Raw genomic sequence first — 24,938 nt, 5'->3', positions numbered from 1 at the left:
AGTTTTAAGGCAGGCAGCTCTGGAGAATTACAGGGATATAAATCTTCTGCACAGGCAGGCCTCCAAGAACCAATTCATTCATAAGGGTGACAGCAGGAGCAGCCTTTGGTCCGTGCTCTGATACTCTCACGACAAGGTAGAAGCCTTCAGGCTTCAGGAGCCCTTACACTACATATCAGTTCCTAATAACAGCAGGCCACCTGGCCTATCAGAGCTGCCTGATCCTGTGTTCTCTGCACAGGGCTGCGAGCAAAGCCCAGCTGAGGCTGATGGCTTGCAGAAAACTACGGAAAACTTTAGACCAGCCTTGACCAGTGTTTGAAAGGCAGGGCTGGTGTTGTTTTTAGAAAAGCCAGGTGTGGACATGGATGCTAGTGTCTCCTTCAATCCTAAGGGGCAGAAGCATGCCCCTGCCAAGGGCCCTAGCACTGCCCTAGCATTTCCAATGGGTTTAGAAAGCAGGGGGTAATGGGGGAAGCTTTCTACACTCCCCAATACTTTCAGGGAGGGATTATGTCAAACAGGCTGCAACCCCTGCTCCCTGGCTCTAATTTCTAGTGGGCCGAGTGCGGGGGGTGGGGCAGGGGTCAACCGAGGCTGCTGTGACTTGCCTGTCTCTGCCTGTCTCAGGGCTGGGCAGGGGAGGGTCTAATCCAGGCCGGGATGTAAATGCCTATCGCTTTAGCTCCACCTGTTGCTCTCCCTTGCCAGGCCCCTAGAAAGTCCCGTCCTGTGGCTGGGAAGCAGGAAGGGCTCAAAGGTGTAGCTCGCCTGACTCTCAGCCGGCAGTCCCACCCCGGGCGCGGGCTCCGGCACCATGACCGTGGGGGCCAGGCTGGGCGGGAAGGTGCACGCCAAGTTCTCCCACTCGGGGCCTGGGGAGGACAGGGTCTCCATCCTGGAGCGGGAGGAGGAGGACGAGGGCCTGGGAGCCCCGGCGGAGGAGGGGACCCGCCGCTCCAAGAAAGTGCGCTTCGCCTTCCTCCCGGACGACTACGAGCCGCTGCGGCAGGAGGGCTCGGCAGGCAGGAGCAAGTGCAAGAGGAAGCTGAGGAAGTACAGCAAGGTCAGGAGCCTGGCGCTGCCCCCCACCCCGCATCGAGCTCAGCCGGGCTCGCGGGGAGCCGCTTAAGAAGGGCTTGGGCGTCCCGGGCCTGTCCCTGCCGCTGCTGGGCTCTGCCTTGGCACGCGGCTGCTCGGTGGCCCCAGCCTCCGTGTGCTCGGAGCTGGCCGGAGGCTGCAGCCAGCCCGGCGGGGGAACCGCCTCTAGCCCCTGAGGGGGCAGGCGCCGGCTCGCGCCCAGCGCGCCCAGGGCAGCACGTGCCAGAGGCGGTGGGAAGGGGGCGCTGCAAGCCCTGGGCGGAGGGCGAGCCGGGGGGCTGAGGGGGTTACTAGCTCACTCCAGTCCGTGCCAGCGCCCACAGGAGCCGTCCCCGTCTCTGACACTGACCAGCTAGGCGGGCTCGCTGGGTTTGGCGTGGGGGACGCTCCGCGGATTTAGCTCTCTTTTAAATGCATCGTCTGCCTTTCCTCCAGGCTCCCCTTAGCAAAGGGCTCTGCTGGTGGCTCGGCCTGGGCTCACGGGCGTATTTCCATACCCAGAATCCCTTTCAGGACTTGACTTTCTTTTCTGCTGCAGAAGCTGCACTCCCAACCCTAAGCACCATGTCAAGTATCGGGGGTAGCCGTGATAGTCCCTAGCCACAAAACCAACAAGGAGTCCGGTGGCCCCTTAAAGACTAACAGATTTATTTGAGCATAAGCACCATGAATCCTTCGAGCTCCTTTCCGGGTGCGGTTCTGCAAACCTTACTGAATCCAGCCTCACCGCACTCTTGTGGGGTGCGTCGGGCCCCATTTCACTCCTAGGTAAACCGAGGCACGTGCAGGTTGCCATTCACACAAGGTCACACAGAGGATCGTAGCAGAGCCTGGACTAGAACCTAAACGTCCTGTCGCCCCCTCCCACTTTCCTCCCTTCCAAGTCCCGTTTGTAATGTGTGCAGTAAGACAGGGCCGTGATTTTTCTACTCTATCTGTGGCAGTGGTGCTTGTGTTGAGACCTATTAGTGGGGCAGGACATCTTCCTCCTCTCTGGGTTAGAGAGTGGAGGTGGGAAACTACAGCATTCTTCTATCCCTTCAACTTTCTTCTCTGCACCCTCCCCACTGTGCAATGCTGCTTCAAAGAAAGAATTTACTGCAGGATGTGTCATGCTTCGGTGTCGTTAAATGTGACAGCAACTCCCAGTTTGTAGCCTGACACTGGAAATGCACACTTTACACAGTCTTCCCCTGTTGCCCTCTCCTTTGATGGTGAAGAGCCAGGCTCTTCTTCTCTGCCCTTAATAGATAATTACTCTCCTTACAGTTGGTATGACAACCCCCATTTTTTCATGCTATCTATCTATCTATCTACTGTATTTTCCATGTATGCATCTGATGAAATGGGCTTTAGCCCACGAAAGCTTATGCTCAAATAAATTTGTTAGTCTCTAAGGTGCCACAAGGACTCCTCCTTCTTTTCTCACTCAGACTCCTCTGCTGATCAGACAGACAAAGGAAAATTAACTTGTAAGGTGCTTTTAAATAGTTGATCAGTGGCATCATGTGCTAGTAAACTGAAATGTCACAAAAATTGTATTCAAAACTCCAAGGCAAAGGGAATGCAAACTGAGAGATGGTACTAAAAAAAGGAATGAATACAGCAGACAAACCCTAAATGCAAACACAAGTATAACTGCCCTGAGGGGAGGGGGTGCGGGGGGGAGGCACTGCTTGTTTCAGGAAATAAAACTAGAGGAGGAATGACTGTGTGGTGAAGGTTTCAGAGTAGCAGCCGTGTTAGTCTGTATTCACAAAAAGAAAAGGAGTACTTGTGGCACCTTAGAGACTAACCAATTTATTTGAGCATAAGCTTTCGTGAGCCACAGCTCACTTTATCGGGTGCATAAAGTGGAAAATACAGTGAGGAGATTTATATACACACAGACCATGAAAAAAATGGTTGTTTATCATACACATTGTAAGGAGAGTGATCACTTAAGATGAACTGTTACCAGCAGGAGAGTGGGGTGGGGGGAGAGAAAACCTTTTGAAGTGATAATCAAGGTGGGCCATTTCCAGCACATTTCCAGGAGTTAACAAGAACGTCTGAGGAACAGTGGGGGGGGGGGGGGGGGGAGGGGGGAGAGGAATAAACAAGGGGAAATAGTTTTACTTTGTATAATGACTCAACCACTCCCAGTCTCTATTCAAGCCTAAGTTAATTGTATCCAATTTGCAAATTAATTCCAATTCAGCAGTCTCTTGTTGGAGTCTGTTTTCGAAGTTTTTTTGCTGAAGAATAGTCACTTTTAGATCAGAAATCAAGTGACCAGAGAGATTGAAGTGTTCTCCGACTGGTTTATGAATGTTATAATTCTTGACATCTGATTTGTGTCCATTTATTCTTTTACGTAGAGACTGTTCAGTTTGACCAATGTACATGGCACAGGGGCATTGCTGGCACATGATGGCATATATCACATGGGTAGATGTGCAGGTGAACGAGCCTCTGATAGTGTGGCTGATGTGATTAGGCACTATGATGGTGTCCCCTGAATATTCACCATCATTAACTTAGGCTTGAATAGAGACTGGGAGTGGTTGAGTCATTAAACAAAGTAAAACTATTTCCCCTTGTTTATTCCTCCCCCCTCCCCCCACTCTTCCTCAGACATTCTTGTTGACTCCTGGAAATGTGCTGGAAATGGCCCACCTTGATTATCACTTCAAAAGGTTTTCTCTCCCCCCACCCCACTCTCCTGCTGGTAATAGCTCATCTTAAGTGATCACTCTCCTTACAATGTGTATGATAAACAACGATTTTTTCATGGTCTGTGTGTATATAAATCTCCTCACTGTATTTTCCACTTTATGCACCCAATGAAGTGAGCTGTGGCTCACGAAAGCTTATGCTCAAATAAATTGGTTAGTCTCTAAGGTGCCACAAGTACTCCTTTTCTTTTTGTGTGGTGAAGGATGATGGGGAGATCTGCCTTCACTTCCTGGCTGTACCACAGACTTCCTATGTGGCCTTGGGAAAGTCACATTGTCTCTCTCTGTCTCACTTCCCCATCTGTAAAATAGGACAATACTTCCCTACTGTGCAAAGGTGCTGGAAGGATTAATTGATGTATGTGAAGGGTTCAGACCTCGCACTGATGGGAGCCTTACAGTACATAGATAGATGAACAGAGGGGAAAATTAGATTACAGCAAGCACTAGAAGTCACTTAGAAGTGCAGCAGTAGGAGACCCTCTTTTAGAGGGTCGCCAAGAATTTCTGGAACATTTTACCTCACTGAACTTCTGTAAGTTGTTACCCAATTTTACAGATGGAGAAATGAAGTGACATGCCCAACGTTACACCATAAATAGGTGGCAGAGTTGGGAGTAGAGTCCAGGTGCCCTAACACCTAGTCCTGTGCCTTGACCACAAAACCATGTAGTGAACAATCCTGTACGGATCTCAGGGAGAGCGTAAGGGAGTAACTGACAATTATTTCTCAAACTTCTTATTGTAACATCAGAAGTTGTAAGTATAAATCTTAAAGGCACTAATCTCCATTGTCCTTAGGAGGTGAATCACAGACTTCTAAAATATACACTTAATATCCTATGGCTGCAACCCTGCCTTTGCATTGAAAAGTAAATTTGTGCTAAAGTGGTGAGTTCTCAGATCACTATAGTAACTAATAGTAATTGTCCAACAGATTTCCTAGGTATGTAAAATCACACTTCAAACTAACTTAAAAACATCCCTAAATATCTCACACACATATTTTGTGGCTGTCTAGAAATACATTGCTGCCATTCATAGGAAAGAGAAATGTCTGTTTGAAAGACAATTAATTAGTTAAATCTGAGGAAGCAGCCTGCTGACTTTCTTTTTTTTTTTTTTTTTGGAAGAAACCAGTCCCTTTAGAGACAGAATGAAACTGACTCTCACTCAGATCAAAGGATAGAAAATCTTCATTTCAGTCTGGAAATGGCACTAAGCTAATCCATGTGACGGATACTTTACATTTCTTTGTGCTGCATTTCTCTAGTGTTCTTATTTTGACATCATTCCAATTAACTACAAGTGTTAGGGGGTGGATTTTTTTCTTTTCCAGCAGCAACAAAAAGAGTATAATAAGACTCCATATATCTATAAAATAATCAGTTTAGAGTCAAGGTGTCCCTGAAAGTCATACACAAATTTTAAGGGGGAAAAGTAACAATTTTTTACTGTGGTAACTATCGTCATTCAGGTCAAAAATCACTCCTATTCTGAAAGTAGCATTCCTCTTGAATAATTTTGGTAACTCAGTGTTTTCCATTTAATTTGTGTCTGGTGCTCAGATTTGGGTCTGCGGGGTGCTACCTGGGTCAGCCATGGCCATGTCCCAGCTCAGTCTCCTCCATTTCCCCCATAAAAAATATTTTCACCAGCCACCTATGAGCGAGCCAAATAAATGATGTGGAAGTGGAGGCCAGTTGCCAATCCCTGGTCTAAGGCTTAGGACTCATCTACACTTAAAATGCTACAGTGGCACGACTGCACCGCTGCAGCTTTTCAGTGAGGACGCTACCTATGCTGACGGGAGGGGTTCTCCCATCGGTCCCCTAGAGGCCGTAGCTAGATTCTCCCATTGACCTAGTGCTGTCTGTCCGGGGGATAAAGTCGGTTTAACTGTGTCACTCAGGGGACCAGGTGTTGATTTTTCATACCCCTGAGTGATGTAGTTACACTGACCTAATTCTCTAGTGTAGACCAGGCCTTAGTCTACACACAAAAGTTTACCAGCATAATTATATTGGTTAGGGGTGTAATTTTTTTTGTTTTGTTTTTTTGTGCAGACACAGCTATGTCAGTAAAAGCCCTAGTATAGACACAGTAGTAGTAGCAGTATAAAAGTTTTTATCCCAGTGTATCTTATGGCAGTTCTGGGAATGGGCATAAGCACTTTTATACCAATAACTGCATCTACAGGGGAAAGGTTTGGCTTGTTTAATGACACCCATATAGGTAAACTGGCAAAACTCTTAAATGTAGACAAGCACAAAAAAGGCAGGTAGGAAACAGAGGAGCAGTAACTTGCGCAATGTCACACAGCAGAGCCATGGCTGAGCTGGGAAAAGAACCCAGGCATCCTGAGTTCCAATCTGCTGCCCTACTCACTGGTCTGTGCTGCCTCTCAATCTGGCCACCCTAACACTATTAAAACTCCTATAGGGTATCATTGGAGTGAGGACTGCAGAGTTTGGTCCATGAAGTGACATTGTCTGATCTCATCTGGTCTTCAGGTGCTGTAATTCAATTTTAGGGAAAGCTATGACTATAATAGAAATGGATTGGATTCCACCGATTTTGTTTTAAACAGATAAGCATTCACCTGTAGTATGTGCAATGCAAACATTGCAGTCTTGTGCTAGTTTCTGAGGGCCTGAAAGTAAATTTGACTAGAAGCTAACTATAAACAAAAAAAAACTACTGGCCCAGACTGTTTAACTGTCCAATCATGAGGAATGCCAAATGTAAGTAAATAGTATCAAGACTGAAATGAAAATCAGATTAATATTTTCAGTTTGAATAACCTATCTTGGGTTTCCTGCAATGCTGTAAACAAATGTGTGAGTTTTTATAGATATATATTGAAACAGAGATGGTCAAAATGTGAAATGTTGACAAAAAGAGTTGAACTGTTTGTGTACATTTCCATTAAACGTTCACCCCAATTTTAAGCAGCTAGTGTCCTTCTTAGATGCAAGCAATCCAATAGTCTTTATAACACACTTAAGGCGTGTGGAAAGCTCTTCTGGTATAAGCTAAGGTGTGAGCTTAAACCTATATAGTTACAGAGGTGTAACTCTGTTTCAACTCTTATTATCGAATGATACCTTTTTTTCAGTTTAGCTTATGTTACTTTGGAGGGTGTTAAAAAAATTAACAAAACACCCCGCATTCTTGCTGCAGAATAAGAGTGTCCACTTGGCAATTTATAGTGGTATAACTATATCAGTTGAATTATGCTGGTCTAAAAGGTAAAACTTTCCCCTGTGGACAAGCCCGAAGAAGATGGTGGGTCTGTTCATATTCTGAGGTTGTGGAAGGACGTATAAAATGGCTGCCCTTTGTTTGAGCTCCCCAAACTGTTTAGTTTAATGTTATTTTCTGTTCTCTCTCTCTCTCTCTCCCACCCCCTTCTTCCCTAAAAATAGAATGTTGGCAAAGCTCTCCGGAAAGGATGTCGCTACTTGGTGATTGGCCTGCAAGGATTAGCAACTGCATATGCAGCACCCTTTGGAGTAGCAGCAACAGTAGCTGCCTTGGTCCGCTAGAGTGGCTCTGCCTGTCTCATAAAGGAAGAAAAAATGAGCTTTCATAGAGGGGTATGGTGATTTGTACTTTCCTAGCATTAGATCTGCTGCTGTGACCTGCATCTGAAAATTCTTTTCAACAATAACAAAGGAAGCTACTGACGTAACTGTATTCGAATGGAACAATCGCATTTCTCCAGTGATTTCATGCAAACATCTCAAGTGCTTTTCAGCTATTAAAATCAGATCCAATGAAAGAATGTGTAAGGCCAAGGAAATAATCGTAGATTAATTGAGCCAAAGTTTGTAATTATAAGTACATTAATTTACTCAAGCCTGAGGCTATCTGTTAAAAGGAGCAAAGAGGAAGGGAAAGCCAGTAGAAGAGGGAGAGTGGTATGAGTGGAAAAACAGGAAGGGGAATGAGGTGCGAGAAGCAGTGGAGATTTGATGTTGGTTATGAGGAGGAATAGTCAAAATAATGGAAGGAAATAGAGATAGTAAAGGTATCAGGAAAAGGTAGCCTTTGATTTGCTTGTGTATTTTAATGCTTTGTTAGTGACAGCTACAATGAATATGTTCAGATACTATATGCAGGGCTGGGCTTAGCTTTACTACCTCAGTATTGCCAATTCCAGACATTGAGAAATCATTCCTTGGGCCCTGCAAAATCAGGAGATTTGCTTAAAAATCACAAGATTTTAAGAACATATATATATTTTGCTTGCTTTCTGATTTTTGAGCCTTTAGGGTTCCCTCTAGTCATGTTGCCAAGCTTTTCTCTGTAATTGTGAGGGCTAGAAAATTACTTTTTTTGAAAATGAAAGCTGAGACTCTTGTGTAATCACTTGACTCTGGGAGCTGGGGCTTTAAGAAAAATACCAAATATCGCCAGACTCTGGAAGAAACACTACCAGGCACATCTGAGGCCCATAGAATTCTACTCACTCTGTATTCATCTCATTTTGTGAAAGTTGTAGCGATGCCATATCAAAATGAAACTTTCAGATGGCTGGACTAAGAAATTTGGATGGAGATCTCCTAGCATCACACTTTGAGGGAAACAAATCTGAACTGTTATTGACATGAGATCAAGCATTTTCCTCACGAATATTTGGAGTTCTAAGTTATGCTTTTCTGCCATTCTTTTAACTAAATCTTGTTGGCGTGTTCTCTTTGCCTTATTATGAAAGAACTTGAATTGCGTCTCTTAACAAGCCAGATTGTGTTTCTCTGAATGGTGATCAGAAAAATGAAGAACTGTAAATAAAAATAAAAATGCTCCCTTTGCTTTTGTGAATGTTATTTTTAAGTGCACAAATGAAAGGAAGTTTTTTATTCACAAAACAAGTACCGCATAGGCAGCTGCAGTGCAAGCTTTCCCACATTGCTTAGTTAACAGGCCTCCGCAGTGCCCTGGAGAAACCATCGCTAAGGATGAGAGATGATAGGTAAGTGGCGAAGGACCATATCGTCCTTGATGTGTCAGCTCAAACTTCCAACAAGGCTGCCAGGCTGTTGTGATGGTGTTTTTTGCAATGTGAACTCTTGTCCACTTAGACCCACAATCCTTGCTTCACACAAGCCACCAAATGTGTTTGGATTAATCTCACTCCTTTTTTTTTTTTGGTTACAGCTCTGCATTTGCTTCCTTCTGAGAAATGAATGATTCTTTGGGTGTGGGAAGAAATAGCAAGAGGGATTTATGGCTCAGGTTTTGATTCTATATGTATGTTACATACCCAGCAGTTCTTAGGTCATAATATAATAGCTGCTTGCTAATGGGTAACTCTAGCCTGTTATCACCAGGGACTTTCCACAAAGGTAAATATAAACTTTAGCTTGTAAATTGCTCTGTCTGATGGTAACTGTGTTCTCTTGTCTACTGAACTATGGCCTCCCTTTGGCTGGTGCAGCTTTTATGGAATAGGCTTGTTGCTATCAGTGCATTTTCAAAGTGGGGCTAGAGATCGAGTTTTTAGTGGTGGGCTTGGGGAGGGGGGGAGTTGAGGCTTATTGGCAAGAGAAACTCATGCTAAACGATGACTCTAAAATAGACCAAAACCCAACAATCAAACAACAAATAGAGAGAGAGAGACGATAAATAGCTGATATCGTTGCCATTAAATTGTCAGTGATTCACGTCAAGGCTGCTTTTCCTCCTTGAAATCAACTAGTTCATTTCTTGCTGAGGCTGCCAATTGCTGTTGCTTATCTGTATTTCTCAACCAACACTCTCCTCTCCCTCCTCCTTTCAACATAAAGTCAGTCTAAGGGCCTGGGGCTCCTGTTGCTAGCATAGCACAGAGTGAAAAAGCAGGATACAAAATGCCAAGCCAGCAAACCCCCATCACATGGAAAAAATGGTTCAGTGGCATGGGGCCTAATTTTCAGGAGTGCAAAGGGGCACATGGCTCCCCCTGTAGTCAGCTGTGCATGCCAAGCACCTCTGCTAATCAGGCCCTGACGTGTTTATAATCTGAAAAGGCAGCATTGTAAAACTTCTGGCCGCAGTGCGGCACGAGTTTGAATGAGATGCAGCATGTTCATACTTCATGAACAAAACAATGCCAACCGTCCTGCGGTGAGGTCGGAGGGGCTGTGAAGTGACACCCCAGCCTGCATACAGGATCACCAGAGCAGTCTGTGATGATACCTAGATGTTGGTAGGGGCCTTTTGTGCTGTTACCTAAATACAGTGAACCTAGACAAATCAATTGCTTATGGGAGATGGCAAAGTACTGACAGATGCTTACTGGAGAAGCAAAGTAAGTTTGGGGATATGGAATGGTTTGTTAAAATGAGACTGTCTCACAGGCATGGCCTATTGGCCAGGTAGGGTTGTACCCTTTCAGGAAGACGGCAATGTGACAGACCAAGTTGACCATGGTGGAAAAGAGTAGTTGTCTTTATGTAGCAGACACACAGAGAATATTTGATTTTGGTACCCCTGCTGCTCTTTCACTTACTCTTCCATCTCCTGTGCCTGTTTTGTACCCATATCCATTGCTCCACCTGACGGGTGTGTGTTTTGGGAAGGCGTACCGTTGTGTGGTATGACTGCCATGTCTATATTGTATGTTTTCACATTTTTTACCCAACTTCCATGATGTTTTACTTTGGAGGGCATGCTATAGCTCAAGGAGTTGAACACATCCAAGGGTTGAATTGGAAACAAAACAATGGCCAAGCTCTGCCCATAAAACAAGTTCCGCCCATGTGAATCACCAAAAGGAGAAGCCCCTCACAGTAGGTGTTCACAATTTGATTGTGTGTGATGTCTGAGCTCCCTGACCTTGGTTCCCCCTTGGTATGGCTTAATTCTACCCATGTGCTCTGCTAGGTTCCTTTTGTTTGGCTCATTCTAGACTGGGGGATGAGGAATGGTGATACTTCCCAAAGACCACCACTTGGGGCATCAAAATGAGACTTAACTCATAGTACATTTTACAGATCTATGATCCTCCCTCTCCCTTCTTACAAGAGGAATGAATTAGTAAACAACGTTGATTTACATTATCAGTCTTTGGCATCTGAGTTAACGCCTCCCTCAAATAAATGGGGCAGTTGACATCCCTCAAAGCTATTTTTCCAGGCTCTTTGCAGACTCTCTGCATCAAATAACCTCAAAAATGAGTGATTCTTCACAAACATAACTGTTAGCTAACCTGAGATTCAATTTTTTTTCCCTGAAGCTGAAAACAAGATAGAAGAGAGGTGTTGGTATGCCTAGCTGTTTGCTAGTCCTGAATGAATCTAAAGGTACTCACCCTGGTAACCAAAGGTGTCCTTTGTATATTTGATGTATTAAGAAGCCAAATATCGGAATCTCTGACTCCAGCTGGCTGAAAACACCAGCACGTAGAACCATGTTGTGCCTTTGATCCTTGTGAGCAACACGCATGGATCTCCGTGAAAGCTGTGTCTGTGATAACAGTGCAGAATCCACAACTTCTAACCTATAGGGAATTGTCCTTTAGTGTCATCTGCTGGGAGAAATTCAAAGTTCTGTGCGAGTTAGCAATGCTCATTGTTCTCTGGTACTGCCTTATGACAAGGATTAGATCTCTGACAGGAACAATACTAGAGTTGTTACCTGAACAGAGAGAGTAGGAAGTGTAATTTGTCATGACTGATCTTTAATCCAGATTCTGTGTCAAGCCCCTGCAGTGGGAAGTTTCTCTGTATTTCAGATGCGTATACCTATTTGAACTCAACAGCTCAATGGCTGTTTGCACTATAATATTTTATAAATGTAAGGCGGCAGGAGTATTGTATTTTCTTAATTTTTTAAAAACGCATTGCGCTTTCATCTGAGGATCTTGCCAGGCTTTCCAATCATTGCAGAGATGTCTTTTATCCCTGTACTGCAGGCCTTGATCAGCTTCCCCAGAGCATGCACAGCTCCACTGTGATTATTCAGGTTCTGTGGTGACACTGAATATGTTTGGATAATTGGGATTACAGAAAATTGAAGGAATTTTCAATGTAATTAATAGAAGCTGGGGAACAAGCCAGTGTGTGTCAGTTATTGGATATGTGCTTAAAATAATCAAGGTTGTATTCGCTTGATGATGGTAAATTCACAGAGCCCAGGATTTACTGCTGGCAAGAGTAAAAAGATGTTTTTCAGTGATGCTAGAACCTTGCTACACTGCTGGATAATGGACAATTTAGCTGACTTTTATTACAATAAATGAAGGCCTGCTGAAAATCTACAAATCTGCATAAGTGGTTCCCCACAAAGGAAGTGCCTTGTGAATGAGACCCATTATCTTGCTGCTTTGCAGAAGTGTTCTCTGCTAGAAGGCATTCATTATTAATGACCCTATTTTTAATTCTATCATTGCCAATTATTCACTAGAGATTTCCCCCCATGCTCATTACATTGAGTTCAGTTCGAGTGCATGACTCACGGAACTTATTTGTTTCTTTGAGGATTATAAATGGAAGCAGTGATGCTTTTATCCACCTCGCCTCCTTTTAAATTAATCTTTTGAATCTTTTGTTTGCTCTATATTTAGAGGAAATTTAGAAAATGGGGCTTGTGTGTGTGTGTGTGTGTGTGTGTGTGTGTTAATTTTGATCTCCTCTGGGCCAAATCATCCTGAAAGCCATGTGAATCCCTGACTGAGAGATATAGAAAGTGAGTGAGTTTGTGGCATTGTCTCCCCTCCTCTCCTGTTTTTTGCAGAACTGAAGGAACTGTGTATTGTTACAGAAAGACAGCCTCAAAACTCAGGAAATCCTTATTCCCAGGCTTATCCACTAACCACGGGATCACACCTCTGTGCACTGGGCAGTAGTTTGCAATGTTGGATAATTATGGCCATCAAAGGAATATGTGTAAGACAGATCACTGCAGAACACTTATGAACCCAACAATATTCTTCATCAAGAGTTTCCAGGGTTCACAACCGTGAACTCTCACAGTGAATGTGTTCAGAATCAGAGGAGCCTGACTGCTAAGGACCCACACCTTGCTTCTCTGGTGCGCTGGCTTTTGTACTTGGTGCAGCCCGTTCTCGGAAAGAACTGAACAATTTTAGCAGAAAGTTTCTAAAAATGTATAGCCTGAGGCAGACACCTGATATGGAAAATTTCAGACTGTACTATTAAAGTTTGACAACGTTATAAGCAACTGAAAACATGGTCTTATAATGGAAAGTGTCAGGTTACCTTAGGGCATGGCTACACTTGGAGATGTAGAGCGCTTTGAGTTAAACCGGTCTTCGGAGAGCGCAGTAGGGAAAGTGCTGCAGTCTGTCCACACTGACAGGAGCAAGCGCACGGGTGTGGCCACATTTGCGGCACTTGCAGCGGCATTGGGAGTGGTGCATTATGGGCAGCTATCCCACAGAGCATCTCTTCCCATTCTGGTGCTGTGGCTTGGGGGAAGGGGGCGGGGGAATGCAGGGCATTCTGGGTCCTGTCCCAACGCCCTGTGATGCATCGGTTCACATCCCAGCAATCCCTGTGCTTCCGTCCACATTTGGTGCCATCTTGCAATGTTTTTTGTACTGCGCGCTCTGTCTTCCCTTTCGGTCTGCGGGAATGGAGCCCGAACTGCTGAGGAATATGCTGGCAAGTCTTGCCAGCACGTCACGTTTGGCAGTCGAGTTACTCCTTAGGATCCAAAGTGACAGTGAGGGCTCCGACAATGATATCAACTCGAGTAACGCATATGACACGAGACTGCTTGTGGCATTCACGGACATGCTCACCACTGTGGAACGCCGCTTTTGGGCTAGGGAAACAAGCACTGAGTGGTGGGATCACATCGTCATGCAAGTCTGGGAGGACGAGCACTGGCTGCAGAACTTTTGGATGAGAAAAGCCACTTTCATGGGACTATGTGAGGAGCTCGCCCCCACCCTGCGGTGCAAGGACATGAGATTGAGAGCTGCCCTGAAAGTGGAAGAGCGGGTGGCTATTGCAATCTGGAAGCTGGCAACTCCAGACAGCTACCGATCAGTCTCTAACCAGTTTGGAGTGGGGAAGTCGACTGTTGGAATCTTGTTGATGCAAGTTTGCAGGGCCATTAATCGCATCCTGCTCAGAAGAACCGTGACTCTGGGTAACGTGCAGGACATTGTGGCTGGCTTTGCACAAATGGGTTTCCCTAACTGCGGAGGGGCGATAGATGGGATGCATATTCCAATTCTGGCACCAGCCCACCTAGCCTCTGAGTACGTTAATTGGAAGGGATATTTCTCTGTGGTTCTCCAGGCGCTTGTGGATCACCGTGGGCATTTCATTGACATTAACGCAAGCTGGCCCGGAAAGGTGCCTGTCACACGCATCTTTTGGAACACTGGCCTGTTCAGGAAGCTGCAAGCTGGGACTTTTTCCCCAGACCAGAAGATCACCTTCAAAATGCCCATTGTGATCCTTGGAGACCCCGCTTACCCTTTAATGCCGTGGCTCATGAAACCCTACACAGGGAGCCTTGACAGCAGCAAGGAGTGGTTCAACAGGCTGAGCTGGTGCAGAATGACTGTGGAGTGTGCTTTTGGCCATTTAAAGGGCTGCAGGCGCTCTCTATATGAGAAGCTGGACCTGGCCGATGACAGCATCCCTGCGGTTATATCCGCATGCTGTACCCTCCATAACTTTTGTGAAGGGAAGGGTGAACGATTCACTCAGGCATGGAACTTGGAGGTTCAACACCTGGAGGCTGAATCTGAACAGCCAGAGAGCAGGGCTATTAGAGGGGCCCAGCGCGGGGCTGCAAGGATTAGGGCTGTCTTGAGGGAGCAATTTGAGGCTGAAAGCCACCAGTAATGTCTGGTGCCCTGCACAGAAGTGAAGTGCAGTGGTTCCAATGTTAGTAGGAATCTGTGTTTGCTACGCTGACTTGCAGTGCCTGTTGCTTTCTTGGGCTAAAGTATCTTTTACCTTATGCAGTAATAAAGAATGTTTTCAAAGCCAAAATATCCATTTATTGAAAAGAAAATTCATTTATTGAAAAGAAACAACTGCTTGGGAAACGGAAAGGGCAAGGGGGTGGGATGGGGAACGGTTCAATCACAGATTTGCATATGTCCTGGAGTCCGTACTGTCTGGAGTGCTGTGCAATGAGTGCTCCACTTCAGGATGGCTGTACTGCATGGTGATGGGGGTTGAGCGCAGTGGGTAAGGGTTGTAGTTTTCAGGGCTGGGTGATGAAGCTACAGGTGTTGGAGGCAGCTGGTGGCTGTAAGAACCTGGTTGTTGGGAAAAATGGGTTGGAGGTGACATGGGGGCACAAGGGAAAGAGTTTTGGGACAAGGGCTGCAGGGGTGGGCGGGCACGGTAGTGTTCCCCCTGCATGGCTATGAGTGCCTGGATAGAGTCTGCTTGGCGCTCCATTATGCTTATCATCTGATCTGTGCTTTGCTGCCGGAGCACCGTGCTTTTGTGCCGGTGCTTCTCATTCTGCTGGCAGATCCTCCTTTCACTGTCCCGCCACTCCTGCACTTTTCGATTGTCATTACTTGAATGCTGCATTACCTCATGCAACATGTCTTCCTTGCTTCTATGTGGCCTCTTTCTGATTCTTTGGAGTCTTTCAGCCGGTGATAACACAGATGGCTGAGATCTCAAGGTTGCACCTCTAAAGGCAAAATGCAACACTTAACAGAGGCAGCATTGTTCACACCAGACAGAGCAATGATTCTCCCGTACTTAAGGGCAAGCACAGTCTACACAATAGCAGAATTTGCCTGTCTCAAAGTGAGCACACGTAACGGGATCCCCAAAATGGTGAGTAAACATAGGGTCAAGGGGGACTGATTGTTTCACAGAAACCCATCCTCTGGGTTTCTGTGCCTTGGGGAGAGCCAACAGCAGCAGAGGGCCCCTATACTGAACACTGTCCCCACATTTTCCACAGGAGTTCATCTTGGAAGATATCTTGCTGCTGAGGGTGACCTGGGAAGCAAGGGAGGGTCTTTTACCGCAATGCAGCTTCTGCCCTGGCCCATATGCAGCTTGCCTGTGTGCAGCAATGGTCCCCCCACCCCTCACGGCACAGTGGCACGGACAAGTTAGCCTTACCGGGACACGGAACACAGTGGCTCTCCTGAGAAATCTGTGCAAGCGCATTGCCCAAGTTCTGGATGAGACCTTTGAGGAGATCACTGAGGCTGATTACCACGATGTGAGAGAGCACATCAACACCCTATTCCACATCTAGGCATGCATGCAGCCCTAACCCTCCTCGCCCCAAGAGCCCGCACCGAATAACTTCCTTCCCCAAATAAAAGCCGCTTACCGGGAACTTCCTCTGGTGTTTGTCCTTCCCCAAGCACCGGCCACCGAGACTGGCTACCTTCCTCCTGGCTTGAGAGCAGCTCCTGGCTGCATGCATCTAGGGATTCCGGGGTGTCTTCCTCCGCCTCAGCACCCTCGCTTCCGCTTTCCTCCTCCTCCTCCCGCCTTGTTGAACTGGCCTCGGAAGTGTCCATGGTGGTCCTTGGAGTGGAGGTGGGGTCGCCCCCCAAGTATCACGTCCAGCTCTTTGTAGAAATGGCATGTCGCGGGGGCAGCATCGGAGCAGCTGTTTGCCTCACGGGCTTTGCGGTAGGCATTCCACAGCTCCTTCACTTTAACCCTGTGCTGCATCCCGGTCATGGCCCCTTTCCATCATGTTCCCTCATATCTGCCCAAAGGTATCATAATTCCTACAGCTGGAGTGCAGCTGGGACTGGACAGTTTCCTCCCCCCAAACACTGATGAGGTCCAGCACCTCACCACTGCTCCATACTGGGGATCACCTGGCATGTGGAGGCATGGTCACCTGGAAAGATGCGCTGAGAGCACTCCACGCCTGGCTGAGCAAACAGGAAGGGGATTTTCAAAATTCCCAGAGAATTTAAAGGGCGGGTGTGATGGCTGGTCACCTGAGGGCAGGGCAGTAGAGTTCAAAGTGATGACCAGAGTGGCTAGAACAGGCATTGTGGGACACTTCTGGAAGCCGATCAGAGCGCATTAACAGACCAGGGTGTCCACACTGGCACCGTGGTGCTCCAGTGGAGGCGCACCAAACATTATTCCACTCGCCAAGGTGGAGAACCAGGAGTGGACCAGCCGCAGAGTCAGAGCACTCTACGTGCCTTGGCAGTGTGGATGGGTAGTGAGCTAGTGTGCCCGGGGCTCCTTTAATGCACTGTAACTCGCAAGGGTAGCCAAGCCCTTAGCTAAAGGCACAGCCTGCTCTGCCTATAATTAAATTAGAATCCAGTTAAAACCTGGAACTCTGTTTGTGTTGTAAGTAAATCAGACCATTGTTCTTGTACAGGTTGTTGCAAATCTTTTAGTCTCCGAGGGAATTAATGTATTTGGCTCCTGGATGACATAGGTGTGTCTGAAAATAAAATAAAACTGCCTGATAAGTTAGTTACTAGCGGTATTTTCAGGAGGTATTGTGTGCATGAGCAAATCGCCTCTCTCAGGCCATGCTGTTTACCAGCAAAAGGCTAATTCAGCTCTATACTGGATTTCTCACATCACAGCAGGAGGAAGGAGATCATGCAGAGGCAGCTGTTTTCTTGGCTCCTGTTATTTTTCCTGTAGTTTCACCAGACCAGGCTACAGAGGAAGTCTGGGTTAAATGTAACAAACACTCTACTGGGCTGAGCTAAACAAAAGGGCTTTTACCTCAGGGCTTGAGGATTTTGGGAACTGTGGATTCAGGTTCTGTTTAGGCTTTGAAATGATTGTTCTCTAAATTTATTCTGCGTGTACAGTCACTGGGCTATAACATGTGCCCTCTCTAGGCTCAGATCACTGGCCATTATCACTGCAGTATATAACCAAGGAGTTACTGCTTTGCCTGGATGCATAACACTGTTAAAATGTGCAGTACAAACCAGGGCCGCTCTCCTCCATGTTCTAATTTGTATTTCTAATTCTAATTCTAAAAGCAAAACTGCTCCACATTCAAGTCCCACCTTTGGTGATGCCCACAAGAAGTGAGCAAACAAACTCTTGGAATTATTCTCTCCTAATCTCCAGTCCTGTCTGCTGTGTCTTTCAGATTGTACGTGTCAGAGAGCACAGACTGGATTTTGTGATTTGCCCAATGAGGAAGACTTAACACACAACAAAATGTTGGGTCATTGTTGCATTGAGCTTGTGGAAGCAAGTGGCAATTTTAACCACAAAGAACTGTGTTCTCTGTGAAGCTTTTTGGACAGGATAAAAATGCATGACCTGCAGAAGCTTAATAAGCAGTGCCTTGTAACTTTATTTTAGGCTCTCAGCAACGTACGGCAGGGACTGTGTCTTCCTGTATGTATATATCATATATACCTCCTGGGGCTTATGTTAATTTATTTTAATTGCTGGTTATACGCATTATCCTTTTGGGGGAAGCGCTTGCTGACTGCACCGGTGTTGTAGTTTTACTGGAGGGTTCCTTCCTTTTTCTAAGGTGCACCCAAGCTAATGTGTTAGAAGTTTGGTTTCATTTATACTGTTTTTCATGTGGCTGCATGCTACTGTGGCTTAGGGACCCCTGTGTTCACACCCTGCACACCACTGCAAATATGGGGGTCAGATTTGTACACAATATGCCTGGTGAAGTATCATTTGAAAACTAACACCTCACTGGTCAACAATATCATTGTTAAATGCAGTGACAATGCTGTGTGTGGAATTATGGATACTCAGGGATATTATGCTTTGAAATCTGTGCCTAAAAGGCATGTCAGGGGAAGTTGGTAAACATGTTTCCTCCACACAAAGGAAAGAGGCCAACACCGCAAACCAGGTGTGGCCAAATTCAATGGGCTATTCGTTTGTATCCAAGGCTGCAGGAGGAGAACATTTAAATTGTAAAATTGCAGCAGGAAGCAACACATTGGAACACACCAGCAGACACCTTAATCAAGATGGAGTTGGGCCTCCAGAAGAGACAGGAGACTGAACTCCAGGGAATCAATTTGACCCGTGAAACAAAGGCAGACCAGTGCAGTGCAGTGCTGTGTTTGATGGGAAGGCGGTGTTAACTCCAATTAAAAAGCTGTGATGTACCAACCCTTTAAAAGAGCAACAAACATTGTACAGTGGTAGGGGCTGTGCATAGCAGAGAAAGGAGCTTGGGGGCTGGAGTTCACAGATCGTTACCTGCTAGGCAAGGTCTGGGGTGGGAGAGCCTTGAGGAGTTTGCGGGTGAGGAAGACAGGCTGGTGTGGCAGGGGAGCTGATGCACCGTCTAATCTCCAGAAAAGCTCACTCTTGTTGAGGCAGGGTGCTCACAGTTCTGGGTGTTCTCAGCAGCATGTTACAGCTACAAATCTTCATATGGTCTTCATTTAATTACACAATATCAGCGCCATATACAATTAGAAAATTCATATTTATCAAGGAGCACAGAAGATTTTTTTTGTCCTTCACATGTATATAGGGGATGGCCTGTCTAATTTTTGCCATGATGTTGGCTCACACCTTATTTCTATGGGGGCCTCGTGCATTCTTCAAGAGTGATTTATTTGTGGCCCAGTGGGCCTGGAAAGCTGAGTGATCGGACAATTAAGCATGGTGCGAAGGTGGGGTGCCATTGTGTAAGGGGATCTTGTGACAGACTTGGTAGTGTGGAGAGTTGAGCTTTCCTGGCATAGTGGGGTACCCTGAGGCTATAGAGGGTGGAGTGCCATAATGCTGTGCTTTGGTATTGTGTAATGGATTGAGATCTGCTGGCACAGAACATCACCTGGCACAATGGGGAATCTTTGTGTGTTGGGGTGTTCGGGCAGAGCAAACAGTCGCCCATTATAGTGAGACCAGAGGTTTGGTTCCCAGGCAATGACCTGGTTCAATGCCCCGGCAGTGCAGTACCTAGTCTGGCTAGAGCATATATCTATCAGCCTTTCAGGAGAAAAAAAAAATTGTGGGACATATTGTCCAAAGGGATAAATCTGGAGAGGAGGTGCCTTTCCTTTGCTCTTCTTTATTCTCCCAGCCCAATGCACCCAGTTCTGCTTCTTGTTGGCTGCTGGGTTGTGAAGAAGGAGAAAGCGTTCCTCTCTTTTTGCACTGTCCTGATTAGACCCTAACCTGCCCCCGTATACAGCATCTCCTGAAATGGAAGAGGAAGTGCTTCAGCACTAAAGACAACATGGCCTTCTCTTGTGGAGGCCATGCTAGTTGAGTGTGAAGGAGTCACAGAACTGAGACCAGCTGATGCAAGAGGTATGAGGGTACTTATCATGGGAAAGAAAGGGTTGAATGGGGACGGAACCGGCTCCATCTTCACCCCAAAGTATGGGTGGCTTAAAAAAATCTCACTTCCCTTCCAAAATTACTGTAAAATGCCCAGTGATGGAAGTGTTTTGGGAAGTGAGCAGGTGAAAGATTAATGGGTGGGTTCCACACCCAGAATTCAGGTCAGTCAATAGGTTTGGCAGCAGGAGGCTGCTACAATAGCCCAACTCTGGATGATCAATAGTTAGCTCCCCAAGTTAGCTGGGCTAGTTCCAGTGGTACAAACTGGCCTTATCATGTACACAGCACACATAGCAGAAGTGCAGCTTGTGGCACCCAACCCTTCAGGGTTCCAGTACTCATTGGACTAGCTAGATTCTGTCTTTAATAAACCCTCTAATGGAAAATGATACAGAGCTTTGATTAATAAAATGCCATAATATGAAAGAAGATGTCGTTCATGTTAGTAATTGCCTAATGGAACATCATCCAAAACAAAATAGAAATGGACTGTCCCAAATACCCCTGCTATTCCTTAGTCTTTGGGGCTATTTGTAGGAGGAGCAAGGAACTTTCCAATTACCAATAGCAGAAGGGCAGGATGTAACTACATCAAACAGTGACAATCACAGACTAGCCGGTAAAAGAGACCAAATCCCCTTTTCTCAAAGCTATTGCTAACGGAGAATTGGGAGAGTGGGAAATGGTCAGCATACCACATAAGATGGCTTGGAGACAGACCGGTGGGACTAGGGACAGTAAGGGTAACAATCATGCTCAACAGCCCCTCAAGAGATGGGCAGGCAGGTTGCTAGTATAATAGCAAGTTCCTCCACCCTACTCCATCCCACCTGAAAGAAACGGACAAAGAGACAGTTAAGTGAAATCAGGAATTTGTTTCCTTTCTTTTAAAGCAAGGATAAGGTCATTTTCCATGGGCCCCCCAGGACAGCAGTATCTATGTCCTTTGCTCTAGCTATTCTGGGCTTTCATGCTTGCAATCATCTCATGCACCTTCTTGTTGAGGGCTCCTCCATGGACTCCCTTTTTGCCCATGAGGAAGATCAGGGCTCTGGGGGTCTTGCCAATACAGATGGACTTGCTGTCACCCTCCTTGGTTCTGGTGTCCATCACAGCATCTTTTTCCACAAGCAAGTAGTCACGGATCACACTGCACTTCTTGCCAGCTATGGTAATCCCTGTCTGCAGGAACCCCTTCCTGTCATGGCCTATGATCACCCCCACTTCCTGAGGTGAGATAGCAGCCAGTAGGCCCCCTGGCTTGGAAGCCCATACTGATTTGTTGTCACTGTGCCCCACGATAGCTACATCTTCAATGTTCTTATCCTTTAGAATGGTATTGATGTAGCTTTTCCAGTCACCCATCCTGCTTTGGTTGTCAGAATGCTTCTGAAATGCTCTCAGCCAACTTGTTACCTCTTTGCTTGCCTTCTGGGCTTCAGGACTGGGAGCTTTCAAGCAAATCCTGGAGATTTTGAACTGAGAGTTTGTTTGAGCTGACTCTGACGCGTTCAAGCTGAGGAATCAAGAGGGTTCAGCAGACACTGCTCTTCCTTTGCCAATCAAGGGAGATCTATCTCCATCACGAAATGGTCATGTGTATGCTTAAACAGTTGCTAAGAGTTTCTTTGTGATGTCAAAAGCATCTGGCATCACAACCTGTAGGCCATTATGATGTCATATCTCTCTTAAAGTAAAAGTAGCCTTTATTCCCTACATGTCTAGAAATGTACAAGATGTTTGCCCTTCTACTTCCTACTGCCAGGAGGGGTCATTTGTATGAACTTCAGTTTTTTATTGCGGTCTCCAAAGAACATGGAAACTGCTCTATGTTGTGTATCACAGGGCTTGGTGGTGGAAGAGTGAAAAGGAAAATGCAGATAGATGTATAGCCATGACAAAACAAGATGACAATGTAGAAGTCCCAATACTGAAGTTGAAGGTGTTAAAAACTCCAGTTCTTTCAGTGAATATTGGATCAGATTCTGCCCCTACAAAGCCCGTTTTCTTCTGAAGTTGAAAGTGGAGAATTCCTCTAGGAGGCAAAACCATCCTACCACCTGCCATGCCTTTCTTATCCTCTTCCAAAGTCCTAATCCAGTGATACCATCTCTTGCTCTGGAGTGTTGAAGAAGCAAACAGAATGAACAGCCAATGTTTACTTACACTTTGCAGCTGAAGTATTCTCTATTCTCTGCCTCACCCATCAGTTGTGTGGTGTGTGGGCAAACTGATGATGGATCTTGGGCAAAAACTCATCAGTATTAACCTGGCATGGCTGAAGGACGTATTTAAAATAGAAATGGGCCTAAACCAACCCCCCAAAATCTAATAATTTCTGGACTTTGGATCTGGATCTCAACTGGGTAACTGGCCTCTGTGTGTATAAATGGATTGAGCAAAACATCCACATACTTATGAGTTCAGGCTCATCTCTTAATATACAGATGCTATCTCTAGCTAATCTGAACAGATTTCTCCTAGCCTCTGAAACAGTGAAATGAACATCTTATGGTGATTATGTGACCTTCTTCACAGCAAGTGCCCTGTCTGTATCAATCCAGCTTTCTCGGCTCCCTCAGCATGCTACCATCAGTGCCAGCCTGCATGGGGGCACGCTCAGCTCTTCTATAGCAGTGCCTCCCTAATCCATACCAGTTCTAACATCCTGTCCATCCACCATGGTACATTTGATCACCCTTGAAAACGGTATGTAAAGCATATCAACTTTGTAAAGCTATGGTGGAAGCAAAGATAATTCTCATTTTATTTCTATAAAATACTGTTTCTGATTATTGAGAACATCAGTGGTGGCTATACAATCTTCAGTTCAGGCACCTTTCCTTTTTCTCTCTTATTTTCGGGTGGTACAGGTGTTGAACTCCTCCGTGAGGTGTGGCAGGAAGAATTCCTGGTGGGGAATCTGTTTCAGGCTAGGACTTCCCTAGAGTTTTCTTGGAAATAGAGGCACAAATCCTTCCCCACAACTGACTTGTTTACCAATGCTGAAAAGTTTGGAGTTGCAGTCTGACGGTGATCTGTTGCCTTTCCCTCTGGTCCTGCTTTTGGAGACGGGTGTAGTAAGATGAGGCCCTGAGACATAAAACCCTTGGTATCAGAGGCCCGGTATGAGGCCTGAACTGAAGTAATGGTCAAGACGTTGCTAACATAAAGCAGAGCTAGGCTGTGGGCCAGAGGCAGGCCCTGCTCACAGAAGTTGGCAAGAGGAAGGCTGCTAAAAGCACATATACACATGTAAGCACTAATAAGATGAACGTGAGCCAGGACGGCACCAGAACAGCTTGGTACAAACACATCCCACACAGACAACAAGGAACAGGCAGACCCAGCTTAAAGACAGGACAATATGATGGATAGACAATACGATGGATGGACTTATTTGTTCGAACCAACCTGTACCAGGAGAATGGCAACACCCTAATGCATAGAGGGGCTGTACCTGAGTGAGTTCAGTGATGCGTAACCAGGTTTGTACCTGTGTATAAGAATGCATCCCTGAGTGGATGTCTTTGTCTGGCCTAAGGGGCAGTGGCAAATCCCGCCACTGACTGAGCCGGTCCATTGTCAGGGACCACATACGTACTAGCAGAACTGTAGACATCTGATCCGGGGAGCTAGAAACTGTGTTTCATTTGGCAATAAACCTGGCTGGGTGCCTTCGTACCTTATTAGAGTCTGTGGTCATTGGGCAGTTTGCTCGAGATCTGCTGTGCCAGCTATCTGCGCAGAGCTGGGATAGCACACAGGGAGAACACACACATGCAGCCGACTGTTATCAACATTGAACAGAGCACCACACCGGTGATGTCTGACAACAACGGGCATAGGGCCAAGTCATGAGTTACATGGGCTGTGGAGTGCCCCAGAGAAGGACAGGTTTTGTCTTTGGCTTCTATATGTAAGCTCAGTATGATGCTGGTTGGAAATTTGTCATGGCCAATTTTGAAGTGGGAAATTAATGACTCAGGGAAACTTTACAGAGAAATCAACTATCAAGTGGTATTGGTCTCCCAGTGAAGAGCGTTACACAATAGTAAAGGTATTTTACAGTAACTGGTGTGGGCTGACTATGATCAGTCATGTTGCAAATATATAACTATGCCAGAACCTAGAATTGTAGGTTCAAGAATTGTAGCTTTTTTTTCCTGGCTAAGGGGACAAAGTATCAACTGAGAGTGTAATGTTAGATATCCCAGCTGAGACTCAGTGGACAAGGTGGTAACTGGGAGAACCTCTGCATGGCTCAACCAGCAGATTCTGAGGCCTGGTTTGCCCTACACAATTAAGTCCTTGAAAGGCAGTTTATGTTTACCTAATTATGTCAGTGTATACACAACAGCCTTGTCCCCTTGATGTAAGTGCCCTACTACACCCACATAGTAACTCCACCTTCACCAGAGAAGTAGGGCTTATGTCAGTGTACTTAGGAGGAGGCAGTGTCTATGTACACAGTGTTTTACTACATCCAGAGTTGGCTGTCTTGTCTAGTTCACAGCTCCATGCTGGAGCTATGAAATTGACAAGAAACCCTGGCTCCCTGCTCCCAACCTGGCTGCTGCCTGGAGGCTCCCCACTTAGGGAGCCAAGAAGCCCGGGGAGGCTGCCCTCCGTTCCTAGCCAAGAGCGGGTAGCTGAGACCCTTGCGGGCAAGTGGGCTCCCAGGGGGGAGCTGAGCGCTCAGCCCAGCACACTGCCCCTCTTCAGCCACCGCAGTACTTACTTAAGTGCACTTAAGCCTACCGCGTAGACATGCCTCCAGTCTCATCTCCCGGGCTTTCACCGCCCCTTTAGAAATCCACTCACTTCCCTGGAGTGGTTCGCGGCTTTACCCCCTTGCCAACGAGACCCAGACCCAGGTTCTTTC

At 46.2% G+C, this 24,938-nt stretch overlaps 2 protein-coding genes across 2 annotated transcripts; one reads left to right on the top strand and one right to left on the bottom strand.

Annotated features, from left to right (window-relative positions):
* Positions 1-572: 572 nt before the first annotated feature.
* On the top strand, positions 573-8,635 carry C3H1orf115 (chromosome 3 C1orf115 homolog). The gene is made up of 2 exons (XM_037895688.2): positions 573-1,066; positions 7,247-8,635. Exons 1-2 carry the CDS (start codon positions 818-820, stop codon positions 7,364-7,366), a joined length of 369 nt encoding a protein of 122 aa, XP_037751616.1. The 5' UTR covers positions 573-817; the 3' UTR covers positions 7,367-8,635.
* A 12,342-nt stretch (positions 8,636-20,977) lies between these two features.
* PFN3 (profilin 3) lies at positions 20,978-24,774 on the bottom strand. The gene has a single exon (XM_007064761.3). It carries the CDS (start codon positions 21,416-21,418, stop codon positions 21,005-21,007), a length of 414 nt encoding a protein of 137 aa, XP_007064823.1. The 5' UTR covers positions 21,419-24,774; the 3' UTR covers positions 20,978-21,004.
* Between the last annotated feature and the right edge of the window lie 164 nt (positions 24,775-24,938).

The sequence above is a fragment of the Chelonia mydas genome, chromosome 3 (genome assembly GCF_015237465.2).
Source record: "Chelonia mydas isolate rCheMyd1 chromosome 3, rCheMyd1.pri.v2, whole genome shotgun sequence".
NCBI lineage: Eukaryota > Metazoa > Chordata > Testudines > Cheloniidae > Chelonia > Chelonia mydas.
Note: the sequence above shows the minus strand (reverse complement) of the source record. Positions and strands in the feature narration are given on the sequence as shown.